Here is a 23,288-nt window from a genome sequence, read left to right on the forward strand (position 1 = left end):
CAACGCAGGATGTACTTCCCCAGTAGCTGGGAGTCACCCACACACAGCCCTACCGTGTGCCCTCTAAAAGTTAACTTCACCCGTGAACTGACTCTCCTCTCAGAGCAGCCCGCACCTAAGAACTGATAGCTGTGGGAATTGTAACTACCGGGCACCTCTCTCCACGTCGGGACAACTCTGAAGGGCCATCCCTGTTTTATATTTACCATGGGATTAGCTGAAGACCCTCTTGTGACTGCCTTCCAACCCAGCTTCTCCAGGTGTCCAATCCTGTTTCTCTCCCTATGTCCACAGGGACATGTAAATCTGGAGATTTTCCCCCAATAAGTGTCCTGCCAAGGAATCTCCATTCCACACTCTGCCTATCTACCTGCAACTTGATATATACAATTTGCAGTTCAGGCCTCTTTGAGGGAGCTCTCCAGGACATTACCTCTGATTAATATTGTAAAGATATTCCTGTTTTAGGTGGTTCATCTTTGATTAAAATTACAAGAGCATGTTCATTGTATTTGCTCCAAAGATGTGAATTCTGGCTTGAACAAATGATTCTGTTTAATCAGGTTCTAATCCTATAAACTGATTTTTCTTCCTTTTTTTTTTTTAGGAGGGGGTGTTTGTGTTTTTCTCTTCACCCCCATTCCTGTTCCTTTAATGTGTTGCTGCTAATTCTATCAGTTCCTTCCCATATATGCCCTATGCATTTTTATGGGACAGCTCATCTCCTATATTCCTTTTGACATGTTACTTAGTTTTAAGAATTTTTAATTTTATCATTTTTTTGATGTCTCATATCTGACGCGAAGTCAACTCATTGGAAAAGACCCTGGTGCTGGGAAAGACTGAAGGCAGGAGGAGAAGGACACGGCAGAGGATGAGAAGGTTGGATGGTATCACCAACTCAGTGAGTTTGAGCCAACTCTGAGAGATGGTGGAGGACAAGGAAGCCTGGTGTGCTGCAGTTCATGGGATCACAAAGAGTCAAACATGACTTAGCAACTGAACAACATACCTTTGCACCTTGGCACCTGGTTTTATACCAGCTAGTTGGCTCACATAGCAGGTTTGTAGTGGAAAGACAAGTTCTCTCTTTCTTTATGGGATGCAAGGGAACCGGGAAATAGACTTGCCAACATTTATTTATCTGGTTGCACCAACTGTCTTAGAATCTAGACATCTTAATTCTCACAGCATCTTAGTCTCTGGGCTACTGCCCAATGAAGATAGCCATGAAATGACTCCTGTTAACCAAAATAACTTGTTAAACAAAGTTTGATATATGGAGGATACTGACTAACATCACATTAATTGTGAGTGTGGCGTGGTGTTCATCCTAGATCTTTCAAATCAGGATCCCGGAGAATGGAGCTCAGAAATGTGTGCTTCCTTCAGGTTTTTCAGTTGATTCTTAAGTACATTCAAATTTGAGAAGCACTGTCTAATGAAACTAGACCGTCTGTTGGAATTATTGCTCTGTTATTTGCTAACTGTATGATGTGGGGGAAAGTTACTTATGTCCTCTGGATCTCTGTTTCTCCTCAAATAGCATAGACTGGTCTGTGAGGACCAGACTTTAGTATAGGCATACCCTGGAGATATTGCAGGTTTGGTTCCAGACCACTGCAATAAAGCAAATATAGCAATATAGTGAGTCAGGAATTTTTTTGTTTTCTCAGTGCGTATAATAGTTATGGTTACATAGTGATGTAGTTTATTGTGTGTAGTATTAGCTTTATGTCTAAACAATGTGCTTCTGCATGCGTGCTCAATCACGTCTGACCCTGAGCGACTGTAGCCCACCAAATTCCTCTGTCCATGGGATGTCCCCAGCAAGAACACTGGAGTGGGTTACCATTTACTACTCCAGGGGATCTTCCTGACCCAGGGATCAAACTGGCATCTCCTGTGTCTCCTGTATCGCCTGCACTAGTAGGCAGATTTTTTTTCTTGTTGTTTTACCACCGAGCTACATTAAAAATGTACATACCTTAATTAAAAAACACTTTATTGCTAAAAAATGCTAACCATCATCTGAGCCTTCAGTGAGTCATAGTAGAAATGATACAGATCAGAGTCCTTGGCCTTTTCCCAACCAGTAGAAATTGATAGGCGGCCAGATAAGAAATTCAAGAAAGTGAAAGTGTTAGTTGCTCAGTTGTGTCTGACTCTTTGTGACCCCACGGACTGTTGTTGCCCACCAGGCTCTTCTGTCCATGGGGATTCTCCAGGCAAGAATACTGGAGTGGGTTGCCATGCCCTCCTCTGGGGGCTCTTCCCAACCCAGGGATCGAACTCAGGTCTCTTGCATTGCAGGCAGATTCTTTACCATCTGAATCCATCAGGGAAGCCCAAGAAATCGAGGCAAGGCTTTACTGGGGCCCCTGTTGCAGCAGAGGGGAGTCAGAACAGACAACAGCTTCCCGTGCTTGCTCCATGAGGTGGGGCAACTTCAATCCTTACAGGGGGTGAGGGTAGAAGTGTGTCCAGGGGTCAGGCTGCAGGAGTGACTTAGGCAGCTTGCCCAACCCTTTGGTGGTATTTTGTGCAGAGAGCATGTGCAGTACCCTGCTTTGGCTCCCAACACCCTGTTTTTTGCTCCGGGCTCTTCAGAAGTGGCAGCTGGTTTTTTTGTTCTTTTTGTCCCAGGTCATCCATAATTTTCCCCAACAGTCCATGCACAGAGTTATTTTGAGTCCCTCACAGTTGTTTTGTATTTTGTTGCTCAGGGAGACATTTAACTAGGTGCAGGCACCACAGCAAAGCATCCCAGGTCCCAGCCTGTCCCGGCGTGTAACATTGCCTAGGCCGGGTTGTGTCTGCTGCAGATGTGTTGGTAAGCTGGGTGAGCCCCCAGCAAGGCTGATTCTGAGGCCGGGCCTGAGCTCTGCAGGTCTGGTGGCCAGGTCCAGCCACAAACTGCTGGGTCTGGTGCCCTGGTGGGCTGGGCTGGACCCCTCTGGGGTAGGAGCCGCTTTGAGGAGCATTCTGGTTCAGTCTGAGGCCATCCGCTGAGTGTGGAAAACCAGTCCCAGCCAAGGTTGCCCCCTGGGTGTGGCAGGGCGAGAGCTGCTGTGGAAGAGGGCTGGCCAGGGAGGGTGGGTTGCATGTGCAAGGGGAACACTGGGCAAGGCAAGTGACCCTAGCCTGGTAGATGGCAAATGTCAGGAAGGCACCCCCAGAGCCCAACCAGTTAGGCTGAGGGAGAATGAAAGGTGAATGGTGCCTGCCAGCTCTTTGATCCCTGGAGATAGCTCCAACGGATCCATGCTCCTTGGCACTTTCTGTAAAATGAGTCAGTGAATTTCCTTCATGTCTGGTGGAGGTGCTTTTCAAATTGCTGCCTCTCTGCAGGGACTTGCAAAGAGTGAATTTGAGCAGAGGCTTAGTTGTCCATCGCCCTCCGGCCCTTCTGGACATAAGCCCTGTTGACTTTCAAAGACCATGCTATGGGGGCTCACCTTCCCACTGCAGGGGTGCCTAATGTGGGGTGCACACCCTTCCTCCTCAGGGAGGACCTCTCTACCCTTGTGATGTCCCCTCCTGCTTGTGGGAGTGGGGGTCCTAAGTAGATTCTGTCTCTTCCCCTTTTACCTGTCTCAAGGTGGTTTTTCTCTTTATAGAGCTAGTTATAGAAGAGCCGATAACCACATTTTCAATACTCTTTTGTGATGTAAATATTCAGCAAATAGAATGGAAAGAAACCACCTCATCTTAGTCATGGCCGTGTAATCTCTTCATTGCCATGAGAGACCCCAGTTCAGTTCAGTTCAGTCACTCAGTCATGTCTGACTCTTTGCGACCCCATGGACTGCAGCACACCAGGCCTCCCTGTCCATCACAAACTCCCGGAGTTCACTCAAACTCATGTCCATCGAGTCGGTGATGCCATCCAACCATCTCATCCTCTGTCGTCCCCTTCTCCTCCTGCCTTCAATGTTGCCCAGCATCAGGGTCTTTTCCAATGAGTCAGTTCTTTGCATCAGGTGGCCGAAATAGTGGAGCTTCAGCTTTAGACTCAGTTCTTCCAATGAATATTCAGGACTGATTTCCTTTAGGGTTGACTGGTTGGATCTCCTTGCAGTCCAAGGGACTCTCAAGAGTTTTCTCCAACACCACAGTTAAAAGCATCAATTCTTTGGCCCTCAGCTTTCTTTATGGTCCAACTCTCATATCCATACATGACTACTGGAAAAACCATAGCTTTGACTAGATGAACTTTTATTGGCAAAGAAATGTCTTTGCTTTTTAATATGCTGTCTAGGATGGTCATAGCTTTTCTTCCAAGGGGCAAATGTCTTTTAATTTCATGGCTGCAGTCACTATCTGCAGTGATCTTGGAGCCCAAAATCAAAGTCTGTCACTGTTTCCATTGTTTCCCCATCTATTTGCCATGAAGTGATGGGACTGGATGCCTTGATCTTAGTTTTCTGAATGTTGAGTTTTAAGCCAACTTTTTCACTCTCCTCTTTAACTTTCATCAAGAGGCTCTTTAGTTCTTCTTTGCTTTCTGCCATAAAGATGGTGTCATCTGTGTATCTGAGGTTATTGATATTTCTCTCGGCAGTCTTGATTCCAGCTTGTGCTCCATCCAGTCTGGCATTTTGTATGATGTACTCTGCATATAAGTTAAATATACAGACTTGAGTACTCCTTTCTGGATTTGGAACTAGTCTGTTGTCCCATGTCCGGTTCTAATTGTTGCTTCTCGATCTGCATACAGATTTCTCAGGAAGCAGGTCAGGTGGCCTGATATTCCTACCTCTTGAAGAATTTTCCACAGTTTGCTGCGATCCACACAGTCAAAGGCTTTGGTGTAGTCAATAAAGTAAATGTAGATGTTTTTCTGGAACTCTCTTGCTTTTTCGATGATCCAACGGATGTTGGCAATTTGATCTCTGGCTCCTCTGCCTTTTCTAAATCCAGCTTAAACAAAAATTGTGAATGATAAAAATAATAAAAATTAATAGCTAACACAACATGTCAGGATCTGTTAGGAATTCTGTATATATTTTCCCATACTTTATCTTCACAGCAGCTCTACAAGGGAGGTGCTATTCTTACTCACATTTGCAAATGAGGAAACTGAGATGCAGATATGTTATCAGGTCGATGTCGGCAACAGCTAATCTACAAGTAAGATGAAAGGAAGAACCTCTTTATCAGTAAGTGTGGGATGAATAATCTAACACTATTAGAGTTATCCTTTTCTGGGTACATCCACTTAACACAGTGACCTATTGCCCACAAAGTGTGGAGGCTGTTTTATTTTGTTTTCATTATAATCTTTTTATGAAAACCATTGAGCTACTTTTTTTAAAGAATAATTTTAAAATAGCCTAACAGTTGCTTTTCCTTGGCTTCAAATGTTTAGTGATCATATGTATATGCTGCCATCTTGTGGTCATTTCCTGGAATTAGTCTTTATGTGAATAAACTTTCTAAACTGGGATAAATACAGCCTGGCGCAGAGGAAAATAAAAAAACATGGTTCTGCAGCTTTTAATTACTACACACCACAAGATATATTTCTTTTTTTCCTAGTATGTGTACTTTAAAAAGTACATATTTCTATCAAACTATATGTGCCTGAAGGAGCAGAATTGACAGAAAATACCCAAAGAGGGTATACGATTTTCTGGCAAAGGGAATACTAATGCCGTGAAGAAATTTTGCTGTTATGACCAGGCTGCCAAATGCTGAGAACAATGACCTCCAAAATAAGCACTTGTCTATCTGCATATCTTGGAACATTTTAAACACATGCCTCCATATCCATCTGCATAGAAATGAGTTTTTATTATAGAGGTCTTTTTTTTTTTAATTGAGAATTAGGATGTGTTACATTTTCCTGTTGCATTAAGCCAAGACTTTCAGTTTCCTTGTGACCTGAATCCATTCTGCACTACAAACCCAACAACCTAATTAGGTTTTTGCCATCAAGGATGCTCTTTACTACTTTTGCTTTACAGGGTTTCTGGGCATCCATGAGCATATGTGTGCGCGTGCACACACATACACAACCACTTGTTTTCTAAGTGAAAGCAAGTATATTTAAAGTGATACACATTCCATAAACAGAGTGTTGGCTATCTTCACATACATTTGTTTTTAATAGAACAATGTATTTGAGTTCCTGAGTCCAGTCTTGACACTCCCCCTGACATAGACCTTGGGTATACCATGAAATTTCAAGTCTACAGGGAAGAGTGCCGCTGTGTCCACAGACACTCCTGATAAGCTGGGGTCATTGGAGTGATGTTGGGAAGTAGTCAAAAAGTTGCACTTCTGAAAGATTCATAAACAAAAGCCTCAATGAAGTAGAGTCAGGGCAGCCTTCATGCCCTGCAGCGATAGCAGAGCCCACCAAGAAAAAGAAAGCTCCCTCTTCCTTCCTTCAAAGACTCTCCAACAAAGAGCCCTGAACTCTGTTTACTATAGTCTTCCCTGGTTCCTTTCCTCCCTGTAAAGGCACCTTCCTTCTTTGCCAAGTGGGGACTTGCATGTGGCTCCCCATAGCTGCCCACTCCAAATTACAATTCTCTGCTGATTCTGAATAAACTCATCATTGCTGGAGAAATATCTGGCAGTGTCTTTGTTTCAATTCAGCACACTATGTTTGTGTCACAGCTACGAGGAGATATTTCGCAGTATGAAGCTCATTTGGGGTAACACAAAAAATTTTCAGCCTTGAAGTAAAACTATTTCTACTGCTTCTTTCTTTTACTTGGTATGACAAATGATAAAAACCTAGGGAGTTTTCTTTTATATAAACTTTCAGAAAGAAAGAGGACATTTACCAAAAAAATACCTGAAAAATATACGAAAAAAATACCACATACTGTGCTCTCTCTGTAACCATACACTTCACTAGGTTTCTTTAATATTCCAGCTCAGTTGGAAATAAGGGAGGGAATATCCTCTATGTATGGATTACCCCTTGAATGTAATCCATGTTAATATTTATTTTGTTAAATTAAGCACTCACACAGTTTTCTTGCCCTGCTTTACAAATGTGTATAGATTTGGCAGTGAAACAGTGAGACCTTCAAACCACTTCCCATTAACCAATATTTGCCTTTCAAGTAATGAGACTGGACTCTTTGCTCTGTGGATTATTTTAATGGTTGATTTAAGGTAGAAGTGAAGTTAAGAAGAGATGAATTATTAGTGTGTGTTAATTGTGCAGGGAACTCAAATACAAGGGAAGTTGGAGGCCTGGGAAAGCAGGAGAAGGAATTAAACAGGGAAAGACCCTCCTTTAGCACACTTTACTGAATCAGTTATCCGATCCATTGAATCATGTCAACCTGAGAACTAGACATCACATGATTTAAATATGAGGCAGGTGTTGAACTCTTTCATATTTAAATCATATCTCATTCCATATTTCATAGTTCTATCACATTTCATCAATCATATTTCACTCCAGTTTTAAGAAAGTTTAAAACAATGTTGCTTCACAATGTATCAGAATAAGAATGAAGGGCATTGTTGTAAATACACTAATGCCCATATATGATCCATGGGATCGCAGAGTCGGACACGACTGAGTGACTAACACTTATATATGATTAGTGAAAATTAGTATCTCAGGTGTAATTAAAACGAATTGAAATGCATCAGAAGCTGCCGGAGCAAAGGAAGGTCAAAGATGATCCAGCAGCACATTACAGCTGCAAATAACAAAGGCTATTTTATCTCATTTTGACACATACAGCTAGCTTTGCAGAGTCGTTGAACTGACAGGTGTTTGCAGCCAAGATGTTGAGTTTGTGTATTACAGTTATTGTATTCATCGTAGTAGATGCAGGGGTTCGCTGAAAGGGAAAAGCAAGGTTACACCATATTGACTCAAAAACTCATCTCTCATCTTCTCGTGCATTCATAGGTGAGTAAAGGGCTTAAGAGATGTATATTCTGTGTTATAGAGTCAATATTATTAAGTAATACTTTTTTTCTTTTCTACTCTTCATTTTACTTCTATGGCATTTTTCATTCCATTCTAGACATTGCTTTTGTCTCTTGGATAAAAAATAAAACCTATCCCATTACCCTGTAGCAAAGATAATTAGTAGGTATTTTATCTTTCTCCAGCTACATTTATTTTCAAAAATGAGTTACTGAAAGTCACAGGAAGAAGAAGAAGGAAAAGAAGGAGAAGAGAGACAGAGATATTGATAGAGGAAAAGAGATTGCATTTTTCCTTGCTTTAAAAGCAAATGGAATGGACTGGTCAGGTGAAGGAAAATAAACCTTTTAGTCTTCCAAACCTGAAGATAAAGGATATTTTTTTTTGGTTGGGGGTGGGAGGTTTATTATTTCTCTATAAACTTACTGAAAATTAAGTTATAAACATATCCCCATGGACTAGTAAATTATGCCTGAAGAAAACTCCGGAAAAAGACACTTTTGTTATCTAAGGAAATGAACATGGAATTGGAACCCACTTAGTTAATACTACATTTTAGCTAAGATTTACTTAAGAAATAAAATGATGTACAGTAAATAGACAGTATGATCATCAGCTCATGTCTTCCAATGTGTCCATGGAAACTTAAAAGCATAAGGATTACTCAGTAAAAAATTACCACCTGCTCTGATAAGTGGACAGGAAGGTAGAGGGGTTGTGGCCAAAGAGCAGCCTGAGAACCCTGGGAACATGAAAACAAGGTGTCTAACTTCAGGGCTGCGATAACAGAGCCAAGAAACTCTTTATACAAAGAGCAGAGAAAAAGTTATCTTATAGTAACATCTTATCCAAGATGCCCTTATTATGGGGTGAGAACTTTAAGTTTTAGGGTGGAAAGTTGAGTTTAGACCTGAATGTTCTAATTTCCAATCCAATAGATTTAATCATTGGTCTCCTGGGTCACTTTGGGAGTGGGGGAAAGGAAACCAGATAATGTTAATTATTTGCTTTGGGATGATTAAGGAAAAAGCAATATTATAGAAAATTGTAATATTATTAAATGCTTGATTTTCATGATCCATGGCTCCCAAATCAACAATTAATATTAAGTACACTGAGATGTAAAACTTACTACATAGCTTGTCTTCACAGTTATTTGGACAGTCTCCACATGGACTTCCCTTGTTATAAGGTACATTCTTCTTTTCAGGATCATTTCCCCTTAAAAAAGAACAAAGAAAAAAGTGGTCTAATAAAATTCCTGTTTGAAAAATGCAAGTAAAATTTTACTCACTCTTGAAAATCAGTTAAAATAATTTAAAACAAATGATATTTTGAGAAACTAGATGATTTAAGGGAAATGTATTTCTAAAAGTTACATGAAACTAAAACAGTGTAATACATACTCATGACAATAGTGACAAATGTACAGGTAGTGAATTCCTTTATGACATGATGACACGCCACAGCCAATAAGATATGAAGTGGCCCAAACAACCTGTAAAGATAAGATTATTATGTTAATAATTTGGTAGCTTGCTAAATGATTACAATATGAATATTGTTATCCATGATTGAAAATAAACACATGCTTTTAAGATGCTTTGAGCATCATGGCTTGTTAGGAGGTCATAGGAACGGATTCCCATGTGTCTAGATATCATGCATACCTATGCATACTTGGGTGCCATCACTGACCCTGACTTATGTTCTTCTTATCAAATCTGTATGGAAAATATAGTAACATGATGAAGACTGTTTGGTGATTGCATAAAATTAGAACATGGCAGCAACCTTGCTTAATCATCAAAAAAGTGGCATGGTGGAGAACAGTGAGTTGGCCCTTGAGAAAAAAATGAGTCAGGTTCAAAATCCATCTCTGCTACTTCCTGGTGGGATGGTATTTACCAGCTTGTTTTATGTCTTGAAATCTCATTTTATTATTTGTAAAATGAAATATAATAATACTAGCTTCTACATCATAGGTATATCGTGGGGATTGAATAAAAAAAAACTTTCAAGTGTTTGGAAGAAGAAATATTAAATTACTGTTTCAGAGTAATAAGAGCTCATGTTCTTTTGATGGAAATAGTGGGTCTAGTCTACTTTTACCTAAAAGAAAAGGAAAGTAGGAATTGTTGTCTCACATTGTCATATTTTTAGCTCTCTGAGTAATAATTTTTTTATCCTCTGATAGCATAAATTATAAATAAATGGTCTAATGCTATACTCCTCTAGGATTCCTGGCACATACCCCTTGTGTCCAATGATATCGATCTTAAAATAAGAATGCTATTGGGATGTCCCTGGTGGTGCAGTGGTTAAGACTGCACTTCCACAGCTCGGGGTATGGGTTTGATCCCTTGTTGGGGAATTAAGATCCCACATGCCACGTGGCCAGGTAAATAAAAATAATAATAATAAGGAAGAAGAATTCTACTTGCTAGTCTTTATTTAGAAATGTCTGCCTTGCTTTAGAATAAGTGATTAAGTCTATGTTTCTTAAATGTGCTATCTTTGTAAGCTTTTAACATTAATCTTAAGTAGGTTTTATAGTGAGTAGATTTTTTTTTCCATTTATTTTTATTAGTTGGAGGCTAATTACTTTACAATATTGTAGTGTATTTTATTACAGATTTTGTGTCACAGCTGAGTCTTCTGCTTGGGGGATAACACTGTTTTATCATTTGTATTTCTTGTATATTAAATATTTAAATCTATCCATTCTGGATGAGTTTTGTTAACTTACATCTTGCTGGAAAATAAATCACCTGATTCAGATATTCAAAGTCATTTTTGTAGAATTAATTTATTATCTACACTGAAGCCCAGTAGTATTTTAAAAATGCAAATTAGGTTAAATCATTCTTCTGTTTAATGACTTCTACTACATTCAAAATACAAGGTAACATTTATAATAGTTAATATGGCTCCAATGATAAGGCCCTTCCCTCTGTGTTCATCTCCTTCAGCTCTTGAAGGTATCATGGTTCAGCCTTTTTATCCAACCCCTTCTTTAGTTTTTTCTAAACTAAAGAAGTCCTTGGACATACCCAGATCCCAGATAATGGTTTCCAAGTATTATTTCCCACTAAAAGTTAAGAAGTATCTTTGAGGACTGTAAATTTGCAAAAAGTGGGTAGAATGATTTCCCATAGTTCTTATTTGCCTATTTTCCACACACCCTTAGAGTCACTTAATTAATAGGTATATTGGCCAGCACACAGTTTACCTGAGTATAATGCTCAGTTGTCATGTCATCATCGGTCAATGTCCACTCCCCATACTGGAAATATTTAGACTCGCTGTACCAGATCCTGATCACATTTGACCATGAGATAGGATAAGTTGTCAGATGCATATTTTCTCCACAAAAAGTATCTAAGAGGAGGAGAAAGGACTAGGTTATACTTTATGAAGCTTAGAAACATTTTACAAGGATACTTTCCTCACTTTTATTTTAGAAATGTTTCACTGGTCATCCAAGCAATGTTTGATAAAGTGAAAGGGAAACGGAAAGTGAAGTTGCTCAGTCGTGTCCAACTCTTTGTGACTCCATGGACTGTAGCCCACCAGGCTCCTCTGTCCATGGGGTTTTCCAGGCAAGAATACTGGAGTGGGTTGCCATTTCCTTCTCCAGGGGATCTTCCCAAGCCAGAGATCGAACCCAGGTCTCCTGCATTGTAGGCAGACGCTTTTACCATCTGAGCCACCAGGGAAGTCTACTAATGTTTGATAAGAGGAGGCCAACTCAGCTGTATTTGGCTAACAATTTTCTTTCTCATTGATGAATAAATGTGTGGTGCTCAGGTTTGCTGAAAACTTGACAGTAGGAAATGATCTGCAAGCTTGGAAGTCAGATGAACCAACATTTTAGTTTCTGCCATGTCCAAGCTGATGGAGAAAGATGAAACCAATCAGAGCAATCTATGAGTTGTAACCAAGTCCATGCCTTGAAAGCAACCACACAAAGTATTCATCACGCAAAGACCTTGAAATAAACATTTGCTCATTTGGCCATCCATTCACTTGTGATATGGGCTCTCAATCAAACGTGACGTTTGGTAGTAAACTGCCTTTCTCTGGAGCAGGGAAGATTCATATTGCCAATTCACAGCTTAACAGCATTGAGTAAAGATGCCCCAAAATCTTTAAATACAGAGTGTTATTAATGTCTGCTCGTGTAGGAGACACTAATGGCTTTTCAGGAAATTAGCAGTGATCTACCTAATATATATGCCATGAGATGGGTTTAGTTTTGATCATCTAAACTTGTTCTTATGGGCAGCTCCATAGAGTTGAATATGACTCACTTCTCAAATAAAGATAGCTCATTCCAAAGCTAAATATAGTCCCATGGTAATATTGTGAGTAGCTGAAATAACTATGGGCTTCCCACGTGGCGCTAGTGGTAAAGAATCTGCCAGTCAGTGCAGGAGATGTAAGAGATGTGGGCTACATGCCTGGGTTGGGAAAATCCCCTGGAGGAGGGCATGGAGAGGAACCCACTCCCGTATTCTTGCCTGGAGAATCCCACGGACAGAGGACCTGGTGGGCTATAGTCCATAGGGTCACACAGAGGTGAACACGACTGAAGTGACTTAGCATGCATGCACAAAATAACTACATGGAGTGGAAACCTTCTAGCCATGTAGCTTTTCATCTGTTATTGTTGCATTCAACTATCCTATGATATTGAGAGCTTTGACTCTTTTCTTTTGGTGATCAGAATCAGGAATTTGAAAATTTGAATATCCAAATTTAAAAATGAGCAGCAATGGAACAGTACTATGAGTCACAATTCACTGCCATTTATGGGATAAGTGTAAATACATGCTAGATGACTTAACTTATCCTTACCAGGTTACTGAACAATTCCAGAGGACTTTCGAGCAAAAAGGTGTGTTGTATACCTACTTGTAATTCGCCTCTTGAGTGCATTGCTTTGTACCAGCTCACAATCCTTTGACAACATTCTGGCATTTTGTGCGGCTTCTTCACTCCAGTTCTACAAGTGAAATACAGACACATGGCCTTAATAACATTTCTATAAGATTTTAGTTCATTCTTTCTAAAAATCCAAAGCTAGCAATATTCTCAATTGTGTAGGCTGACAATTGAATTCTCTTAAATATTTTAGTTGAAAGCACCTCTCTTAAATATTTTGGTTGGAAGAGGAAAACAAATCTTTCAGTCCATTGTTTTAACCCTTGAACTTACAAGATCAAAACTTGATAATAATATTCAGATGTAGCTTCTTTTTCTGAAATATTAGCATTTAAGTAAATGCTTCCATTAAAACAGACAAGTTAGAAATCCATCCCATTATTTATTAATAGTTTTACCTTTGACACATTGTTAAATCTCTCTGAATCACAGTTTTTTCATCTGTAAAATATGCCCCATAATTCATACACAATAGTTTGTTCAAAAATTTTAAGATTTTAATTTGAATAATCTATGTAATACAAATATGATATAATAAATCTTATGCTACATGCTCGATAAATAAATATTGCTGTGATTAGAAACAAATATAGCTTCACATAGCTCCATCTAAATTGTGAATAATGATAGCAAATCATAGCTAACATACATGCAAGGATCTGTCACCAATTTTTTACGTGTATTCTCTCATCTTTACTCATAGCAGTTCTACAAGGGAATCACTCTTACTATCCCCATCTGGAAATCAGGAAACAGACACAGAGATGTTGCTTAACTTTTCAAGATAATACAATCTATAAGTGGCAGAAAGAAAATTGGAATCAAAGTTCTTCTGGCTCTGGAGCGTGTGTCAATTGTGTTAAGTTGAAGCATTTTGTTGGGTTTTTCTCCAAATAAGATGAAAGGCAGAAAGTCTACATCCCTTGTTACGGGACGGTGACAAATGTTCTCCCGAACATTCTATCATTCTCACATTATGTACATCCACTTAAAAGATTGTCCCCAAATCTGCACAAAACACATTATTACTGAAAAAAAAGTTGCAGCATTTCTTGTTTACTATGGGCTTTTATATAAATCATCCAGCTACTCTTGAAAAGAATTTTTCAACAATGCCTTAACTTGGATTTTCAATATTTTCCCTGCCATTGAAGAAGTTTATCCCATATGCATAGGCTGCCATCTGTGTTAGTTTTATAGAATTATCCTGCAGGCTGATGAATTGATTAAATTGTGAGGTTAATCAAGTAACTCCTTAGCTTAGGGTCAAAGTAAAAATGTGGTTTTTTTGGGTTTGCTTGTTTCACGCAAGAAAAGATGTATTTCCAGAGTGAAGTAAGTCAAAAGAGAAAAACAAATATCATATATTAATGCATGTACATGAAATTCAGAAAAATGGTATACATGAACTTATTTGCAGAGCAGAAATAGAGACCCAGACATAGAAGACAAACATATGGATACCAAGGAGTGGAATGAGTTGGGAGATTGGGACAGACATACACTACATATATATGTATATAGATATAGATGGATAGATACACACACTACTGTGTATAAATAAAATAGATAACTAATGAGAACTGACTGTAAAACAAGGAACTCTACCCAGTGCTCTGTGGTGACCTAAATGGGAAGGAAATCCAGAAAAAGAGGATATGTATGTATCACTGATTCATGTTGTGGTACAGCAGAAACTAACACAGCATTGCAACTATACTCCAATTAAAAAAAAGAAAGAAAGAAAGAAAAAAAAGCTAGCCCTTGAGGAAAGAAAAGGAAAAAAAAAAGATGTAAGATATATTTCAATGATGGATACATCTAATTAAAAAAGTAGAGATGACATAAAACATCTCATCAGGGCATAATATCTCCTGGCAGTGGGAATAACATCATTGGACTCACAAATATAAAATCGTGCCTATTATGACCAGGTTACCAAGTGTTTAGAACTGGAACTTCTCTGGCTAATTTACTGCTGACTGTTCATTGTGCATGCTAAGATGCACCGCCCATACCCAGATCACTTTCAGAACTGAAACACTTATTTCCTCTTGAGCTGAGAGTCTTGCCCACAGAAAGCTCTACTGTCCTTTTTAACAAATATTGTCCTTATTCATGAGCATACTTACTTCCCTAGGGCAGCACGTATCTAAGAGCACAAGCACATAGCTATAGTAACTATAAATGCCACGCCACCTCTCTCCAACTCAGGACAAGGTCTACGGAGCCGTCCTAGTTGTACCGTTTCCCATGGGATTATGGAGGCTTCTGTTGTGCCTATACTCACAACCCAGCTTCTTTGTACACTCTATGCTGCTTCTTTATCCACATCCACAGATCTCTGGAAATTGTTCCCCAATAAACATCATACATGCTAATCTCCATCTCAGAGCATGTTTATCTTATTATGTAAAGCATCTGAAACCTTAATCACAAATAGTCTGTGGTTCAGACTTCTTTGAGGAAGCTCTTTGGGATATTACCTCTGAGTAATGTTGGTAAGATACAAATTTTTTTATTATACAACATAAGTTAAATCAAAAGTAAGTATGTATGGTTATTGCAGCAAAATTACAAGTTCTGGCTTTAGCAAATGGTTCTGTTTAAATAAAATTCCAACTTTATGTGCAGAAACTTTTGTTTTTCTTTTCTGGAAAATCTTTGCCTGGCATTTGTGATTGGCTTTTCAGCTCTGCTATAATTCTATCAGTTCCTTTCTCTCCATGCCTTATGTGTTATTTATGGAAAAACTCAACTCCCATATTGTCTTTTAAAATGTTACTCAGTTTTACTGGGGCACTTAATTTATCATATTATTGATCTCTCATACCTTTGCATCTTAACACTTAAATATGTTAATTTTATATGTTCTATATATTCAGTGCTGTGCTGTGCTTAGTCACTCAGTTGTGTCAGACTCCTTGCAATCCCATGGACTGTAGCCTGCCAGGCACCTCTGTCCATGGGGATTCCCCAGGCAAGAATATTGGAGTGGGTTGCCATGCCCTCCACCAGGGGATCTTCCCAACGCATGGATTGGACCCAGGTCTCCCGCATTGCAGGCAGATTCTTTACAGTCTGAGCCACCAGGGAAGCCCAAGAATATTGGAGTGGGTAGCCTATCCCTTCTCCAGGGGATCTTCTTGACCCAGGAGTTGAACTGGGGTCTCCTGCATTGCAGGCAGATTTTTTACCAGCTGAACTACTAGGGAAGCCCATATATTCAATACTATGTTCTAATATTTCCTCTCTATTTACCTTGAATACACAATAATAAAGTCATTGAAATCAGAGTCTATATTTTCTGTTCACTCTATAACTTCTTCACTACCTCCTAGTTACAGTTATTTGCTCATCTGGCAACTGAGGATTTTGAACCCTGTTTGTCCTAAGGAAGGTAAAGTGTTAAGAGCTGGTCTCTGGAGCTGGGCATTCATATTGAATCTGTTTTTATCCAGTACTTAAGACTTTGGATGAGATACCTAATTTCTCTGATGTTCAGATTTACCATCTGTAAAACAGAGATGATAGCACCATTTACATCACAAGATGATTGAGAGAATTAAATGAAATAATGCAATAAAGTTGTAGAAGAATGCCTTTCAAACTGTAGTAAGTATAATATGCTGTCAGTTACAATACTCACAATGCAAAAATGCCTATGCTAGCTGCTGGCTCTTATTATTTTGGGTTCTAAGATGACCAAGAGATATATTTCAAGATCAATTTTTCCATTTACTCTTTTCCTCCTTTTTTTGTCATTTGCCTAAGAAAACTGTCCCCAGAATCAGTTCCCAGAGCCTGCGTTATTTCTAACCCTTGTTATTCTAGATTAGTCTGGGGCTAAACAACCAAGTTTAGGATCCCCCAAACCTGAGTGATACTTCTGGGATATAATATAGGTGAGGCTAGTCACCTAATACACCTGAACAGTTCCTACATTTGTTTGTTTGATAGCACTTTTTTGCTCACACCACAGGTTTACAGAGGAAAGGCAATTTCTTTTTTCTTGTATGCTAAGTCATTTTAGTCTTGTCTGACTCTTTGTGACCCTTTGGCCTGTAGCCCGCCAGGCTTCTCTCTCCATTGGATTTTCCAGGCAAGAATATTGGAGTGGGTTGCCATTTCCTACTTCAGGGGATCTTTTCAACCCAGGGATCGAACTCAGGTCTCTTAAACCTCTTGCACTGGCAGGAGAATTCTTTACCACTAGTGTTTGCAACAGGGAAATGGATTTGCCAGTATTTGCTCATCTAGCTGCACCACCAGGTTAGAACATGGACATCTTGATTCTCAGAGCATCTTAGCCTCTGGGCTACTGCCCAATGAAGACAACTGTGAAATGCCTCTCCAAATGCATTGTTAAAGCACCTGTAGCATCTGCCATACTGATGATGCTGACTGGCAGCATCAGCATTATATGGGAGCTTGGAATGGTATCCATCTCAGCCCTCCTGAATCAGACCTCAGATAGTGGGGTCCAGGGTCCTGTGCTTCATCAAATTCTTCAGCTGACTCAAGCATACTAGAGTTTGAGAAATACTGTCCTAGGGTCCATTAAGAATGAAATTACACTTCCTGCGATGGAATTGTGGCTCTGTCATTTACTAACTCTGTGAGTTTGGGCAAGCTACTTATCTCCTCTGAGCCTCTGTTTCATCTTCTGCTGCATTATAGGTTTATTTGTGAAGACCAGACTTTTAGTATATGGAAACCAAATAGAACTTAATAAAATCTCAGTAAACACCATTACTATTATTGGCATCATCATGGTTGCTGTTTAATTAATCTTACCATTTTCAGCATGTTGCTGGCTGGTGGAGATACTCCTCTCCTGAGGGTGTTATGTACAGTAACAATTTCTTCTTGGACAGCTGCCAGTTCCGTAAGGAGTGTATCATGTGAAACTTTGGCTGGTCTTGTCTGTGACCAGAAAATTACTAATTAGTCTTGCTTCTTTTAAGTGGAATTTGTAACATATAGTATGTTACTTGTAGACTTCATGAAATAAATTTATAGTTTATGTTGGATAAACAATGCTCTGCAGCACTTTTCGCTCTAAGACATCTCAGTATGCTAGTTTCCATTGCTCCGGTATTAGTTTTGAGGACTTTTGAATATCAATCTGACATTACACAAGTCTACAGAACAGTGCACTATGATAGGATTGTTTTTCAGATTTATAATTGGTATTTTGGACCATATTGGGGCATTTTTATTGGGCAATATGAACCATAGTGGAAAATGTTTTGATACGATTATACCTTTTACTGACTGACTTCCCTTCCTTGGTGCATTCTCCACCCCACCTCCTGCAAGTGTTCTCTTTGCATCCCAAATAAACCACTCACACTTGAATATTGTTTAAAGGTATGTGTCTGGGAGAATCTAAATATTCATCACTGAGTACAAAACCTTCAGGATCTTCAACCCAGATTGTGCATTGTTGTCTGATTCATATGAGAAAACACTGATATTTCTATCAGCATATGTACATACAATATAGAATTCAAATCAACTACAAACTAAAATATGTCAGTAGTCTTTTCATTTGCTTACCTTTTATCCTGTAGCTTACTAAGAAGAACAATTAATGGCTTTAATATTTTGGGTTAGCATTAATTTGTGTAAAGAACATATTCTTTTATGTGTGTGATTCACATGTATTTTATATTATTTTTTTTAAGTGAAAGACTCATGTGGCATAATTTGAGTGGTATCTATGTATGTCTCAACTACCACAGGACTACCAACAGTTTCTGAATGGATAGGATTCAGTCATACTTTGCTTAAATATAGTAGTTCTTGTCATCTATTTTGTTTAAAAATTTAAGGATACTGGGAGAAGACAAAACTATAAAATCATTACACTTCTCTAAAAACTGTCCCCTGTGGATGTCATTTCTTCAAAAACACACCCATAAGGTGCTATTTTCCTATCATACTGCAAGTAGCCTGGACTAGATTAGAGGGATCAAACTGCCAATATCTGTTGGATGATAGAATAAGCAAGAGAATTCTAGAAAAGCATTTACTTCTGCTTCACTGACTACCCTAAAGCCTTTGATTGTGTGGATTATGACGAACTGTGGAAAATTCTTAAAGATATGGGAATCCCAGACCACCTCACCTGCCTTCTGAGAAACCTGTATGCAGGTCAAGAAACAATATTAGAACCAGACATGGAACAATGAACTGGTTCCAAATTGGGAAAGGAGGACGTCAAGGCTGTATATTGTCACCCTGCTTATTTAACTTATATGCAGAGTGCATCATGCAAAATGTCAGGCTGGATAAAGCACAAGCTGGAATCAAGATTGCTGGGAAAAATATCAGTAACCTCAGATATGCAGATGACACCACCCTTATGGCAGAAAGTGCAGAGGAACTAAAGAGCCTTGTGAGGAAGGTGAAAGAAGAGAGTGAAAAAGCTGGCTTAAAACTCAACATTCAAAAAACTAAGATCATGGGATTGATGCTTTTGAACTGTGGTGTTGGAGAAGACTCTTGAGAGTCTGTTGGACAGCAAGGAGATCAAACTAGTCAGTCCTAAAGGAAATCAGTCTTGAATATTCATTGTGAGAGAGTAACAGGCAGGAAGGCTCAGTTCAGTTCAGTTCAGTTCAGTTCAGTTCAGTTCAGTTGTTCAGTCGTGTCCAACTCTTTGTGACCCCACGGACTGCAGCACGCCAGGCTTCCCTGTCCCTCACCAACTCCTGGAGCTTATTCAAACTCATGTCCAGTGAGTTGGTGATGCCATCCAACCATCTCATCCTCTATCGTCTCCTTCTCTTCCCGCCTTCAATCTTTCCCAGCATCAGGGTCTTTTCTAGTGAGTCAGTTCTTCGCATCAGGTGGCTAACGTATTTGAGTTTCAGCTTCAGTATCAATCCTTCCAATGAATACTCAGGATTGATCTCCTTTAGGATGGACTGGTTGGATCTCTTTGTTGTCCAAGGGATTCTCAAGGGTCTTCTCCAACAACACAGTTCAAAAGCATCAATTCTTCTGCCCTCAGCTTTCTTCATAGTCCAACTCTCACATCCATACATGACTATTGGAAAAACCATAGCTTTGACTAGATGGACCTTTGTTGGTGAAGTAATGTCTCTGCTTTTTAATATGCTGTCTAGGTTGGTCATAGCTTTTCTTTTAAGGAGCAAGCATCTTTTAATTTCATGGCTATAGTCACCATCTGCAGTGATTTTGGAGTCTAAGAAAATAAAGTCTCTCACTGTTTCCATTGCTTCCCCATCTATTTGCCATGAAGTGATGGGACCAGATGCCACAGGACTGATTTCATTTAGGATAGACTGGTTGGATCTCCAAGGCTAGGGGTCTCCAAGTGGAGGAAATAGGCTGCAAGTGTCAGATGATTTTATCTCTCTCTTAAGTGGCAGGAGGAAACAAACTACAAGTGTCAGATTATTTTCCCCCTTCTTTATACAAAATTAAAAGGTTTCTCTTAAAATTCTCTGATCCCATGATGGCACCTGCTTCCACCTGAACTTAACTTTTCTCAAATCTTGAGCTAACCAATGCATTTTTCTTATGGAAATGTTTTTCTTACGCTATGTTAATGAACTACGTATTTACCCTAGACTCTGTCTTCAAGTCAGTTCCACCTAAGACTCAGAACCGACTTGACAAACCAGTATGTTTTACTCATACAATTGTTCTCCTAATCTATGTTAATGAAACCATATATTTGCTTGGAAACTTGCCTTTCTTCAAGAATCATGTCAATCGTCTTATGGCCCCGGAGTGACTCACCTTGTGCCAATATTATCTCAAAATACATGTTATGGGTGAGGGGCCTGGTGCCACTCTGAGTTTTGAGACATTTCCTTTCTCTAATTAGCAGCCTGCTAGTAGCTATTTAACATCTGGCTAAAGACTAGCAGGGGGAGCACGCTTTCTGCCCCTTTCTGATGTCTATGTCAGAAGCTTTCTCTACAAAACTATTAACCAGTTCATCATAAAAAATATTTTCAGTACATTGCAATGTAATATTTTCCTTATATCCTTGAGATTTTTTACAGGTACATGTTATTGGATGACTTGTAAAATACTCGGAATTTATTTCTTCTTATATACCATTAAATGTTTCATTTCTGTTCTGTGAATGTTGAAATTCTTGTTTTTAATAAGTAGTGAGATTCAAGCATCATATATTGACTCCATTGCTAACAGCTCCACACATTTCTCTCCTTGCTGTTGGTATATTTCATTTTTTATTTTTGTTGTGATGTGAAGCTTGTGGGATCTTAATTTCCAGACCAGGGGTGGAACCAAAGCCCCCTGCAGTGGAAATGTGGACTCCAAACCACTGAACTTTGAGGGAAGTCCTGGCACTTTTCATTTTATATTTAATTTGGATGTATTAAATTCTTGTTATAGTCATAAATCAGAAAGTTCAGTTGGGATGTTGATGAAATACTTACCTTTTCTGGATAAAAACTAAAAAACAATATTTTTCCCATTTTGTCATGGAAAATGCATGGATCAGTTGTAAAGAAGTAATTCCCACCCTACATTTTTAGCTTTTTGAATTATTCAGAGAAGTTTAATGATATAGGCATGGGCTTGTGAAGTCAAACTGCTTAGATTTACCCTCAGGCTCTGCCACTTCCAAGTTATCTGACCTTGGACACATGACTTGACCTCTTCTGTTTGGTTTCTTTCTCTGTAATATGAGATTAAGAATAGTACTTGCCTAATAGAGCTATGGTGAGAACTAGGTGAATATTGGGCATGTGCCTGTGTGTGCTCAGATGCTTTAGTCATGTCCGACTCTTTGCGACCCCGTGGACTTTAGCTGGCCTACTGGGCATAGCATCCTCACAGTAGTGTCTGCAACAAAATAAGTTCTAGCACAGAGTTAGCTCTTATCCTCCTCTCAAAAGTAATCATAAAATATACAATCCTCACATACTTTTATAATCAAAACAGGCAGGCAGCCAGCAGCAACGGCCAGAAACAAGAAGCATTTCATTGTCATCCCTGTAAGAAAAGTAACATAATTTTAGACTATTGCCAACTTGTGGGGATAATGTTTTGTCATAAGTCTTTTTGGAAATGCTTTTACTTGCATCTGCATTTTTTATTTTTTTGCAAAAAGAGACCTGCAGGATCAGAACAAGGTTTTAATATGCTAGTCATTGGTACCAAGAGAGGAAGAGAAAACTGATTGGGAGCATAACAGAAGTTAATGTTAATCCCTGGAGTCTCTGAATATGTTACATTGTGTGACAAAAGAGAATTAAGGTAGCGGATAAAGTTCAAATTGCTTATCAGTTGACTTTAGAGTTGGGATAGTGTCCTGGGTTATCCATGTGAATTCAATGTAATCACAAGAATATCTGCTAATTCGCTTCAGTTGTGTCCAACTCTGTGACCCTATGGACTATAGGCAGTATGCTCCTCTGTCCATAGGATTCTCCAGGCAACAATATTGGAGTGAGTTGCCATGCTCTCCTCCAGGGATCTTCCCGACTCAGGATTGAACCCATGTCTCTTATGTCCTCCTGCATTAGCAGGTGGGTTCTTTACCACTAGTGCCACATGGGAAGCGTACGTGAAAGAGAGAGGCAGTGTCAGTGATGGACAATGAGGAAGGCTCAGTTAGCTATGACTGACTTTGAAGACAGAGGCAAGGACTATGAGCCAAAGAACATGGTCAACCTGTTGAAAGTAGGCAAAGGCAAGGGAATGAATTCTCCCCTGAATTCTACTTGCTGAATCTTGATTTTAGCTCAATGAGACCCATTTGGACTCCTGGGCTCCAGACTATACAAATAGTAAATGTGTACTGTTTTAAGATTCTGAGCTTATAGGAATTTGTTACAGTAGCAACAGGAAACTAATATAAATACAGGAAGATTAGATTTGAATTTTCTATTGCCTGTAGCATACTTTGGCCACCTGATGTGAAGAGCTGACTCACTGGAAAAGACCCTGATGTTGGGAAAGACTGACGGCAGGAGGAGAAGGGGATGACAGAGGATGAGATGGTTGGATGGCATCACTGACTCAATGGACGTGGGTTTGGGTGGACTCTGGGAGTTGGTGATGAACAGGGAGGCCTGGCATGCTGCAGTTCATGGGGTCGCAAAAAGTCAGACATGACTGAGCAACTGAACTGAACTGAACTGAACTGATAGCAAGGGGGTATGATGTTGGTGCAAATGATTTACATACATGATTTAGAGATATTCTGTAAAGTCTGATCACTCTGTCAAGAATGGTTGTCATTGTGAGTGGAGCAAATTGGAGTGAACATACTCTCTATTTTATTTCTGTCTGATACAGGTTGCTGATGCTAGCATATTAATAAACATAGATTATTAAATTTGATTGATACCTTCTTTTTAGTCTGCCAAGTTTAGTTCTGAATCAATCCTGCTGAGTGGGAAGCAGAAGGGGCTAA

The 23,288-nt window shown here is 39.3% G+C and overlaps 1 protein-coding gene across 1 annotated transcript; it reads right to left on the bottom strand.

The window, feature by feature from the left end:
- Positions 1 to 7,689: 7,689 nt before the first annotated feature.
- Positions 7,690 to 21,860, bottom strand: CRISP1 (cysteine rich secretory protein 1). Its single transcript, XM_061146107.1, has 7 exons — positions 21,795 to 21,860; positions 17,654 to 17,782; positions 12,827 to 12,917; positions 11,142 to 11,290; positions 9,316 to 9,407; positions 9,042 to 9,130; positions 7,690 to 7,817 (listed from the first exon to the last, which is right to left on the bottom strand). Exons 1-7 carry the CDS (start codon positions 21,858 to 21,860, stop codon positions 7,690 to 7,692), a joined length of 744 nt encoding a protein of 247 aa, XP_061002090.1.
- Positions 21,861 to 23,288: the final 1,428 nt, after the last annotated feature.

The sequence above is a fragment of the Dama dama genome, chromosome 7 (assembly GCF_033118175.1).
Source record: "Dama dama isolate Ldn47 chromosome 7, ASM3311817v1, whole genome shotgun sequence".
NCBI classification, from domain to species: domain Eukaryota; kingdom Metazoa; phylum Chordata; class Mammalia; order Artiodactyla; family Cervidae; genus Dama; species Dama dama.

Excerpts from the sequence above, each read along its gene's own strand:
- CRISP1 (XM_061146107.1), bottom strand. The coding sequence starts at position 21,860 with ATGACAATGAAATGCTTCTTGTTTCTGGCCGTTGCTGCTGGCTGCCTG. Across the intron at positions 12,918-17,653 it reads CCAGCAACATGCTGAAAATG|AACTGGAGTGAAGAAGCCGC; the intron begins GTAAGATTAATT and ends TTTCACTTGTAG. Across the intron at positions 11,291-12,826 it reads ACTCAAGAGGCGAATTACAA|ATACTTTTTGTGGAGAAAAT; the intron begins GTAGGTATACAA and ends TCCTCCTCTTAG.